The 11,825-nt window shown below is 33.3% G+C and overlaps 1 protein-coding gene across 2 annotated transcripts; it reads left to right on the plus strand.

Annotated features, from left to right (window-relative positions):
* Positions 1-1,558: 1,558 nt before the first annotated feature.
* Positions 1,559-6,760, plus strand: LOC7454398 (calcium/calmodulin-regulated receptor-like kinase 1). Of its 2 annotated transcripts, none has more exons than XM_002316928.4 (8): positions 1,559-1,805; positions 2,773-3,133; positions 3,706-3,859; positions 4,494-4,620; positions 4,970-5,055; positions 5,172-5,243; positions 5,432-5,635; positions 6,094-6,760. In XM_002316928.4, exons 2-8 carry the CDS (start codon positions 2,826-2,828, stop codon positions 6,433-6,435), a joined length of 1,293 nt encoding a protein of 430 aa, XP_002316964.2. In that variant the 5' UTR covers positions 1,559-1,805; positions 2,773-2,825; the 3' UTR covers positions 6,436-6,760. The 2 variants fall into 2 exon arrangements, with proteins under 2 accessions (XP_002316964.2, XP_052301587.1); XM_052445627.1 differs by lacking the exon at positions 1,559-1,805 and adding an exon at positions 2,664-2,683.
* The last annotated feature ends 5,065 nt before the right edge of the window (positions 6,761-11,825 follow it).

Below are 11,825 nucleotides of genomic sequence, written 5' to 3' on the forward strand. Positions count from 1 at the left end.
CCAAAAAATAAATTTACCCAATAAATAGTATTCTAAAATCCCTATAGATTGTGTTGTATATACACAAAATACAAGTTTTCTTCATTTTTAACCCTTGTAAATGCAAGAAGAATGGATTTTATTTGTACATTCTATAGCCCTAGCTTCTTCTTCATCCTCTTGGCAAACCCCACATACCTCTCATTCTCCATCAATTAACAAACTCTACAATCCTATAAGCACCCCCATCAAGTTGTAAACTTAGATAGAAGTTTGAGAATATAATTCATATGACTTTTAAAATTCTATTTTTTATAACTTTTTTTCTTTGAAAATTGATATTTATGTGGGTGATCTGGATTTCTTATTATCATGATTATATTCTTTGAAAAATATAATAATTCTTTATTTAATAATTTTCTCAACTTTTTTTCTGTGATTATTTGGCTCATCTTTCTAAATTAAGATTTGACTATCCATATCAAGTTTTACTTTTATGATCATCCACATTAAAATTTAAAAATAATATGGTATATTAGTTAATGAGATCAAGCTGTAATTTATAGGATACCGCTAATTAAAACTTGAATATAATAAAATTTATTGTTTCTTATTGTATCGAGATAGAAAAGACAATAAAAATTGAGACAAATAAGACATGTTTCTTCAATCTTTCTAATTTTAAAATGATAAAAAAACACATTCTAAAATTATTTTAAAAATATATTTATTTTTATTTCTCGGTTTGTATCCATTTAACCAAGCATATTTCTATCATATATATATATATATATATATATATATATATATATATGGAAATAAGTTTTCATGAATTGAATTAGGAACTAGCTGGAAAAAAATCTATTAATTGGTCATATTCATTGTATTGTAGTTTAATTATGAATTTGAATTAAATTTACTTTTGGGAATATGAAATAACATATTATTTATATATAACTAATATTAAATATATATAATAAAATATAATAAAAAGCTTAAAAAATAAACCAACAATTAGAATTCAGATCTCATTAATTTAACAATATATATTCATAGAGTTTTTTTTTTTGTTTTTTAATACTCATCTTTACTACTTAAATATACATTAAACCCACTTCCCTCAAAATCAAAATTCAGTAATTCATGAGAATTTTAATTATGAAGTAATATCCTCCCATTCGGACCCTTATGTAAGGGTGTATTTGTGAGAAAAAAACATATTAAACAACCAAAAAAAATCATTTTTTTTATTTTATTTTCACTCTATCAAATCCTTGGTGCGTATTTTTATGATTTGTTTGTTTTTGCATTTCAAAAACGTTTTTGAATAAATTTAAATTTTTTTTTATTCTAAATTAATATTTTTAAATTATTTTAATGTGATAATATCAAAAATTATTTTTAAAAATTAAAAAATAATTATTTTAATATATTTTTAAATAAAAAATATTTTTAAAAAACAACTACCATAAAATAAATAATAAGTGAAAACGGCGGCTCCTCACGCAATTTTAAAATAAAAATACACAAAATAATAAAAGAATAAAAATAACTGTCATTAGCTCTGTCTTTGTCTGTCTAACACAATATCAAGAGTGTACCTCTTCTCCTTGTAGCACATCCTGCCTGCCTGCCTGCAGCTGCTGCTCTTTTTCTCTGCATTCTTTAGATTCTCTTCTCTCTCTCACAAAATCATATAAAAAAACCTCACTTTTCTCTTTTCACCAAAAAAAATAATCTCAAAATCTCTTTTTTTTTCTTAGCTTGCTGTAACGGTCAGTAATTCTCTCAAACAGTTTCCCTTTCTCTGCCAACGAAGCAAACAGGTAATGAATATTTTTGAACTCGAAAATGGGAGGAAAACTTCTTACGTTTCTTAAGAGAATGTGTCTTTGCTTTTCTTTTTTCCATTTCTGATCTGGGGTTTTTGAGTTCTTCTTTCTTTTGAACCAAACAGATCATAAATGTGTTGTGTGTTTGTGTTTTTGGTTTGAATATAATTGGACTGGTGTATAAAAGTTTGTGTACAAACATTGAATGGTTTAAAGATGCTGTCTTTTTGGAGTAAGTCTTTGTTAATCATACAGGTCAGACTGAGTTAATGTTTTGCGATTTACAAGCATTTATCAAGTTGTATTTTTTATTATGCTTTTCAATGCAAATCCTATCTCAGTAATCTAAATTAAGGCCACGATTTAATGTGTGTTAAATAGTTTTGCTTGCTTCTCTTTTTCTTCAACTTTTATCTTTGTGGCTTCCTCTTTTTGAACTTTATTCAAGAAGGAATTCAAGTTTTTATGAAGTACGGATGGTGGGTTTTTCTTCTTCTTTTTAGTTATAAAATTGGGTTTCGTTTTGTTTTCTTTGCTTGTTTAGTGAATGATTATGTGTTAATGATGCTTAATTAAGGACAAATTGGAAAATGGGTTCCTTACGTAGTGTAGACATATTGTATCAGTTTTTACAAGGTAGACTATTCAGGCTGAATGCAGAGTTGTTGTTTCTCTGTCTTTTTTAACAATTTAATACTAGTCTGCAAATTGACTTGTATTTTTAGTTAAACAGAATTATAAATTTGACTACCCTTTTGTTATTAATTCCATGATTTGCTAGCATATAAATTTCAAGGAAATCTATTGTTAAAAATGATAATTGAAAGGTCAGATTCAAGAATCTGTTAACTACTGACGTAACTATAGAAAATGTGTGTATATTGCTCTGTTTGACTTCTTGTTATAAGATGCAAAGTGGCGTGATTTTCTTTAACACTGACCAAGATTTTCTTTTTTGCAGATGTATCAATGCATTGGAGAATTCAATAGCAAATAGTGAAATAGAACACAAAAATGGAGTCATCAGGGTTGATTATTGGGATTTCAATTGGGGTGGTGATTGGAGTGTTTTTGGCTATTTTAGCGCTGTTTTGTTTGAGGTACCATAGAAAGCGGTCGCAGATTGGAAGTAGCAGTTCTAGGAGGGCGGCGAAGATCCCTATCCGGGCTAATGGTGCAGATGCATGTACTGTTATGTCTGACTCGACCATTGATCCAGAGTCACCTGTGAAAGCCGGAAGAAACAGGGTGCCCTTGTGGCTGGAAGGATTTAAGAGGAGTAATGTGGTTTCAGTTTCTGGGATACCTGAGTTTTCTTACAAGTATGTTTTTCTCTAATCTGTTTCGGTGATGACCTATCTGTTGATTTTGAATGAAATTACTTTTTGGTTATACATATGATAGAGTGATGAGGCTGATTGCAATTGAGTGACCTGATCATAATTATTATGATGTTAGAGTTTGTTTTCTGCGTATTGGCTCCAGCACATGTAGAAGGTCCTGTGCTGCTTGGAACAGTTGATGATGGTGAATGGATAATTGTGCATCAAATTTAGAGTCTTCAAAATGATCTGATTTGAAGGTCAACTATACCTGCAAATAGCTTATTTTGGGGGTCTAAGATAGAAGGAGAAACTACTGGAGCTTTTTAAGTTCAGAATGTGTTTAATATCTGATTATTAATCTCTTGATGTAGAGGATGGCTTGAATGCTTTGTATGGGTTTAACCTCCTGATGTGTTGTTATGTGTGTTGCAACAGAATTACATTTGAGTAGGATATGCAATCTCTTTAATCTATAACTGTGGCATTTTGTTATGTGTGTGTGTGTGTGTGTGTTTTTTTTTCTTTCTTTAGATTCATGATTAAATTTTGTTCTTGGTGTTATCGTGCAGGGATCTACAAAAAGCAACCTATAATTTTACAACACTAATAGGACAAGGAGCATTTGGTCCTGTTTATAAAGCTCAGATTACAACGGATGAGACTGTTGCTGTTAAAGTGCTTGCAACTGATTCTAAGCAAGGGGAGAAAGAATTTCAGACGGAGGTATTGCTGGTTATCAATTTCACTTTCATGCTCATATTGGTTTATTACTGTTACTTCAAGTTGCTATTGGCATGTGTCTTCAACATTAGCATACACGTGTTACATCAAGCCTGATTCAAGAAATGACAACTGGCACAAACATATCTTGAACAGAACTGGATCTGGTTTCTGAACAGTTTCTTTAATTATCTGGGTAAGGTATGACTAAATTTATTTCCCCTTTTGTTTGACTTCTAATGGCATGCTAGTCAACAGATGGGGAAGTTTTTAATGAAGTTTTGTAATGAGTGGAAAGGAAATACCATAAACATCACAGAAAGAGCTGCACGCATAAATGGTGAAAAATAATTTACTCTGCTTTGCACATGATTTATGGACAGAAATTTTGGAGTGTGATGAAATCAAGAGAGTCAGCCAATTGTAAAATTATGTTCTTTTTAGGAAATAAGTTATACCCAGGTCATAAATAAGAAATTCTTCACTCTGGAGGACAATTGTTCTTGTTTTGCTCCTACTGCATGAAGTTTGATGTGTCACTGTTTCATTGATTGACTCACTTGTTTCTGTAGACATTTTTCTGCTATCATATTGTTCATTGCTTTTAACCTTTCAATTTTGTTTTAATTATGTTCAGGTTATGCTATTGGGCAGGTTGCATCACAGAAACCTTGTGAACTTGGTTGGATATTGTGCAGAAAAGGGCCAGCATATGCTTATATATGTCTATATGAGTGAAGGCAGCTTGGCTTCTCATTTATACAGTAAGTTGACATCAATTTTGTGTATGGTAGAAATACACACACAAACTTTCTGGAAGCTGTAGTCAGATAAACATCTGTGTCTCAGATTGCAAGTAAAATAGTTGCACTTTGATTGACCATCACTTTGTTACAGAGATCAGTGTTTGTGTCACTTGTAAAGCTCAGGTATGACAGATTTCAGCAATTGGAAATTGCCTGTCACTCTCTAGGAGAGCTCTAGCTAAATAAACTGGAACATACCATTGTGGCCTTTTTTGTAGTTGTCTATCCTGTAGCAAGGATCAAGAACCACCATCAAGAGATTTCATTGTGGTGATTGTGAAAAGTGACTGTTTTCTTCTTCACGCAGGAGAAGACCTCAAACCATTGAACTGGGATTTGAGGGTTTGTATTGCTTTAGATGTAGCAAGGGGCTTGGAGTATCTCCATAATGGGGTAAATTTTCTTTTTATGCGGACTATTTTGTGTGCATGCATGTCCTCCATGGTAATAAAACTTCTTCATTATTTTATCCATGAGAAATTTACTATTTTCTATATATTATGCTGCAGGCAGTTCCTCCTGTGATTCACCGGGACATTAAATCTTCCAACATTCTGTTGGATCAGTGCATGAGAGCCAGGGTATGTCCACTGTGTATTACAAAAACTTTGCCTTGTGAGAAATTACAGTAAAGTTTCATCCAATGTTGTGAATATTAAAGAAAAACTTAGTTTAATTCAATGTGTGCAATCATGGTTGTTTTTCTTCTATCAACAAGTGTTAGGTTCTCATGCTAATTTCATACTCCTGTTCATGTTGGTTCAAGTAGGTAGCTGATTTTGGGCTTTCAAGAGAAGAGATGGTGGACAAACATGCAGCCAATATAAGGGGAACTTTTGGGTATCTTGATCCTGAATATATATCTTCAAGGACGTTCACAAAGAAAAGTGATGTCTACAGCTATGGAGTGTTGCTCTTTGAGCTTATAGCTGGCAGAAATCCTCAACAAGGTCTTCTGGAATATGTTGAACTTGTAAGTCTCAACAACTCTTTCTCAAGTGGATGGTTAACTTCAAATGCAACAATCAAATTGAAACTTTTGCCGAAGTTCAGATGGTTTTTCTATGTAACTTATTTATTTCAACATCCATTCATTGGATATTGGTTTTTTAATGCACAAACTATGCCCTCACTTGTGACGGAGACTAAGAATACTTCCAAATAGGTAACACTAACAGCTTTCCCTTGAATAAGAATTAATTGGAAAAGAATGCTAACATTGAAGGGTCTTAAACTAGCTGTTATTTGTTATACTTCATCATGAACTGTTTTCAATTCCTTGTGTAACCTTCTCCATTGCATTTCAGAACAATGTCTGCTCTCATTTGAAAAGAGAGGTCATGTTAGCTTCTGTTGGTCCAGTGGATATCTACTTCAGTCTTTTCCTTTTCTGTTTGTAGTTTAAAACCGTTTTTCTAATATGATGAACAGGCTGCAATGAATACTGAGGGAAAAGTTGGGTGGGAGGAAATTGTTGATTCACGTCTGGATGGGAAATTTGATGTTCAAGAGCTCAATGAAGTGGCAGTTCTAGCATATAAATGCGTCAACCGTGCCCCAAGAAAACGGCCTTCCATGCGAGACATTGTGCAAGTTCTTTCCAGGATCCTCAAATTGAGGCACAATAAGAAGCATCACAAGAAGTCCCTTTCTGCCACCACAGCGGACGAAGTTTCCATTGATATGGACCAACAAGAAATCAGAACTCCTCTCTCTGAACACCACCACCGAAGAGAGGAGTCAGTTGACAGTGCTGACACTGGTGAAGTATAGAGATGATTTTAAACAATTTGTTCATTCGGGACAGCCCATGGTTTTGGTTTTGGTTTGTGATATATACATGCAGTTCAAAAGGAGCTAGGCGAGCAGATTTGTAGTTATGGGGTTTTTTTCCCTCTTCTGAGTTAGAAGAGTAGAGGATACATTCAGTTTGTTTATAGGTTTCTTCTTTTTTGTAAAATAACTAGATCCCTTCTTTCTCTTTCGCTTTGATAAAAAGACATCCATGATTTTGTACATTAATACTATGAATCATGAATGAAAATGCAAGGAAAATAACACCTCTTTTCCTTGAGCTGTGTTCACATTTCCCTTGAAAGTGTCAGCGCCATGTTATGAAATGCTCTTGGATCATAGTCAGAATTACTAGGCTTGTGCCCATCTATTTTTGGGATGAATCATTACTTTTTAAACAATGAATCAGAAACAGGGCCAAGAAAGCCACCATTTCATTACGAAGAACAAGAAACAGCATCGTTGATCAGACAAACATCATCTGCTGACAAAACAAACGCTATCTTTCGTTACCCATCTATTCAGTGTCAAAAACAAAACAGGCCAGAGCGTGACCAAGTAGTAGCAGAAGAAAAAATGGCAACCAGAGCGTGACCAAGTAGTAGCAGAAGAAAAAATGGCAACCAGAGCGTGACCAGGAAGAAGAAATGGCAGCAATGGCTGCACTTCAAAGCTCAATGTCCTCTCTATCACCCTCCTCCTCCTCCAACTCATTCTTTGGCCAACGCCTATCACTTCCTTCTCTCTCCCCTCTAAAAGTAGGCTGCAATCTTCTCTAATTTCTTTCCACTGGTTTTTTTTTCATATATATTTTTAATGCTCTTGAATTTTGATAGGCGGTTGATTATTTATGTTTGATAACTTGTAAAGAGATTGTTTTACGCAGATTTCGTATGCTATACTAAAATGGATCTTGCTTAAATTGGAATTTAATTGTTCTTTCAGTAGTTGGTCAATAACTTCATAGCCAAAGACTATAAATCTTCGTGATTTTACTTCTGAGACTGCATTTCTTTTTTGAGATTTTGAATGTTAATGGTAATTTCCACTTGGGTTTTGGCTAAAGTGAAAAAATTGAAGTTTGATTATTATATGCACATGCTACAATTCTTCTTCTGCTAGCTGTCTTGCGCACACTGCACTGTCAATGGCTAATACTGTACTCTTCATTCCTGGTGTCCTAACAATACCCCCTCAATCGAAGAGTTCTTTACCTCAAGAATCCATAACAAAATCTGGGAACTGCATGCTTAATTCCTCTAGGTCTTCCCATATGTTGCCTCTTCATGAACATGTGAGACTATTTAACCAATGCCATAACAACAACCTTGCTCCTTTACTTCTGTTTCTAAGAATTTCTCCTTTTCATCCTCCCTTCCCTCAATCAAATGAATCCCTTTAACACTACATTTATGTCCAGGTACAAATTTATCGTCATATTTAAAGCATAATCCAAGTTTCCTTCTTTGTTCATAAAGTGTATTTGTAGATTGTTTTGGACTAGATTGCTCATCAACTCCGTGCTGGTTGAAAGGTTTGTAGGGTGTAATACCTGCTGATCTTTCATTGTTAAATGAAGAACTGATTCTGGGAGCAATTATGTTTCTTCTTACAACTGCAACAATTGATTTTTCATGCCACTTCGCCTGATCAAAGGCTTGTATTAAAGTAGTCGGCTTGAGAATCTTTAACTTAATCTCTTCCTTTAATCCACTAATGAAACTGGACACGTAATATGATTCTGGCAGCATGGGATTAAGAGTTTTCATCAGAGATTTTAATCTTTCAATGTACTCATCAGTTCCTTTTTCCTGCTCTAATTTGTTGAATTCTTCCACGACATCACTATGGCTTCCAAATCTTATGCAGAGTGCTTTAGCAAGCTCCTTCCAGTTGGTCAAATCATTATTTCCCAGCAAGATCCCCTCAAACCAAATCTCTGACTTTCCTTCCAAGTACATTGAAGCAACTTCCACCCGTTGTTGTACTGGTAGTTCATTGTGCATCTTGAAATACTTCCTGCACTTTCGAATCCACCCCCTGGGATTATCACCACCAAATACTGGTAACTCTATTCTCGGTAGATTCACAATGTATTCTCATCTCAAGTTTTTCTTGTTGTCCATATACCTTACCATGATTGCAACTCCTTTGTTGCATATTGATTCCATTAGAATTGGAGTTCTCCCTTCTTTCTCTTGCATGGTCTTTGTTAGCTTCCAAAGATTGTAGATTCGTTATCACTATCTCTATTTGCTTTGACAGTTGATCAATCTTTATGTTTTGTTCTTCTCCTTGTTTATGCAAATCAGCCTTTAAGTCATGCAGTTCTTGATGAATCTCCTGCGCTTCTTTATCAATTCTTCGATTATGCTCCTCTAGAGCTCTGAATTTGGTGCTTTCCACCATTGTTAATCAAGCTTAAATGATGAAAATGTGTTTAAGCAGGTCTGATACCAATTGTTGAGGATCTTTCTTAACAAGTACAAGAATGGGGTTTGAGAAGGTAGAAAAAATAAGAGGTAAAGAGAGAAATACTTTCAACACTCAAAAAAGTATAAATTAAATAAGGAAATCTCATAATTTTATTGATTTTGAGGTTTTTATTTTCTTTAACCAAATAAAAATTTAATTTCTTATTACCATCATGAAAACTCCAAAGGAAGGGAGGAGAGGAATAGAAAGAAAGAAGAGAGTGGAGAGAGATCCGATCTGATCTGATCTTCTCGTTTTCTCTTTTATATTTTTTTCTTTTTAGAAGCTTACGAAATCTCCTAAAAATACTCTCAATATTATATTGTAATAATAACCACCAAATCTGAATATTTAATGAAATTATTAAATAAAAATATAGAGTCATAATATAACAAGAAAAGTGATGTCTTCAGCTTGAATTCATGCACCAAGTCTAGAAGTTTCTGAAAATAAATCACATCGTAATAAATTTGCATGTCCAAAAACGTTCTAGCACGTTGGCAGTACAGGTGCAGCGGCTTTATGCCTACTTTCGACCTTGATTCAATAAGTATCTCTCCAAACTCAAAACATAAAGGTTTTAGAGATATTTCTTAGGGTTCCATAATATTTTGAATCATCTCAATCGGAGTTCGGATGAGAGAGTTTTGCCTAGATTACAAAGTTGTGTTGAAACTATTCAGAATTGTTCAATTAGCTTTGTTTAGTCTTTAATGCTTTTTTTTTCTTTTTTTTTTTGCCTCCTAGATCAAAATATAAAAATCATGAGTATATTTAGACATCAAATAAATATAAAAGACTACACATTAAGGAATGAAAATATGATATTTTGCACTCTCAACAACGTAAAAAGTCAAATAACAATTCACTTGGGAGTTTTACTACTTAAAACATTTTTTTCACGTCTTCAGGTTATCAGAGGAAAAACAAGGTTCAATACATCCAAAGATTTCATCAAAGAAGACAAGAGACTTGAGGTTTAAGTACAAGCATGGCATTAAAGATATGATGTGCGAAACTATCACATGTTACCTAGATCAAAGCCTCTAGCCATCAGTAAGAGTGAAGGTCATTGATCTTTCTGACAACATTTACCAAATCTACAAGATCAATCTCTGGAAAAATTGTCACGGGACACAAGTGTTGAAATTTATAGCCTATGCTGGCAATGTAGCAGTTCATTACAACACAGGCGGAAGTGTCGAATAGAAATAAATGAAGCAACATATTCTCAGTGACCAAACCCACTGGTTGTTCGGTATATGTTGTTCTTCCAAAGTCCTACATTGCTAATTCTGGAAATTCATTCCCATTATGAATGCTGGCAAGACATTAATCCTATTGCCGAGAGAATGGAATCGTGTCTTGCGGTGGTAGACTGGTCTGAAGGCACCAATTGTGTGCATAGACAGAAGTGATTTATCATTAAACTAGAGGTGCTCCAGAATTGAATGGTAATAAAATGCTATACACAGGCATATGGGGTCAGCAATGCGCTTTAAAGCAGCCTCTTGACTACATCAATATCATTTATTCTTGACGGTACTGCAACAACAAGTGCATAGATCGATGTATAACAGTTCAACGTCTATGAAATTTTCTTGCAATTAAGTTTTTAATAATCAAGCTCTTAATAAATTTAATTAAACTATAAAAATTCTAATTGAATTCTTGAATATTTTCCTTTTCAAATTGAATTTTTCTTTTTCTTGATCATAAAACATTTATCAATTAAAAATATACTATTATATTTTTCAATCTTATATGTTTTTATTTTCTTCAACTAGTCTTCAACAATTTTCTAAGTGTTATGATATATTTTTCTTATTAATTTTTTTTGTATATATTTTTTTTTTATTTATGTGGGACTCTAAAATAAATAACAACAATAAGCATGAGAATAATCATAGGAAATAACAATCAGTCCAATGCCATGAAAGATGATTGCGAAATGGATTAAATCAAAGTGATGCAGCTTGATCACATAAAAGCTTTCGTTTTCATTTCCATTTCCTTGCTGTTTGCTACATTGATCTTGTTATTTTATACTAGTCTTCATTAGGAGTGGAGGACCATAATTCAGTTAAATCCCTAGCCATTCTAGACCAATTGACCCATGAAAAGCTCAATGAGGTCTTCAATGAAGTTGTTCTGGTCCAAACATGGGTCAAGCTCAATGGAGTTGTTTTGGTCCAATGTTTAGACCAATTAAACCTAATGCATTTATTCACGTGTGAATTTCAAGGAAACCTCTCCATTCCAATTTATCTTTTTTTTCAGGAATTCTTGTCAACCTGTGCACATGCTTACGAACATGGCCGTCTAAATACTAAAGCAGGAAGAGAAGACGACAGCTTAGTTGTAAAACTCGATTGAGGCCAGGATGGGTTCATGGGTCAACCCCAAGAAAAATAGAATTACAAATGACTGAAATGGTGTTGTTTTAATCAAAAAAAAATCACCGGGTTAGAAGCCGGGTCAATTTAAGTTTAATTTTTTATTTTTTTAAATTAAACTGATTTAGATTTTAAATTTGCTAGTTTTTAAACTGGCCAACAGACCAATTTGGATTTGACATCAATGAAAGAGACAACAAGAGGCAAGACAAAAATACAGGAAAATTGATACAAACTGACAATTTTATTATTCCATTATAGTCATTCTTTCAAATTACATTGGGCTGTCTTTTCTAATTCTTTCTTGTCATTTGTAACAGCTCTATCATACCCTAAATTATTTTTTACCGAGACCAGAAGAGAAACTGTTTAGTTTAAATAAAGGGTGGGTAAAAAAGGCTCTAAATTCAAATCTAATAATTTAATTTGTTGTTTTTTACATGAGAGTTCTTATAATCACCTAATTTGAGAGCAAGTCTAAAGCACAACAGCTAAAAT

This window comes from Populus trichocarpa, chromosome 11, assembly GCF_000002775.5.
Source record: "Populus trichocarpa isolate Nisqually-1 chromosome 11, P.trichocarpa_v4.1, whole genome shotgun sequence".
In the NCBI taxonomy this organism is placed as follows: domain Eukaryota; kingdom Viridiplantae; phylum Streptophyta; class Magnoliopsida; order Malpighiales; family Salicaceae; genus Populus; species Populus trichocarpa.

Coding starts and splice junctions, on each gene's coding strand:
- LOC7454398 (XM_002316928.4), top strand. CDS start 2,826: ATGGAGTCATCAGGGTTGATTATTGGGATTTCAATTGGGGTGGTGATT. Junction 3,860..4,493: donor AGAAAGAATTTCAGACGGAG/GTATTGCTGGTT, acceptor AATTATGTTCAG/GTTATGCTATTGGGCAGGTT. Junction 5,244..5,431: donor ATCAGTGCATGAGAGCCAGG/GTATGTCCACTG, acceptor TGGTTCAAGTAG/GTAGCTGATTTTGGGCTTTC.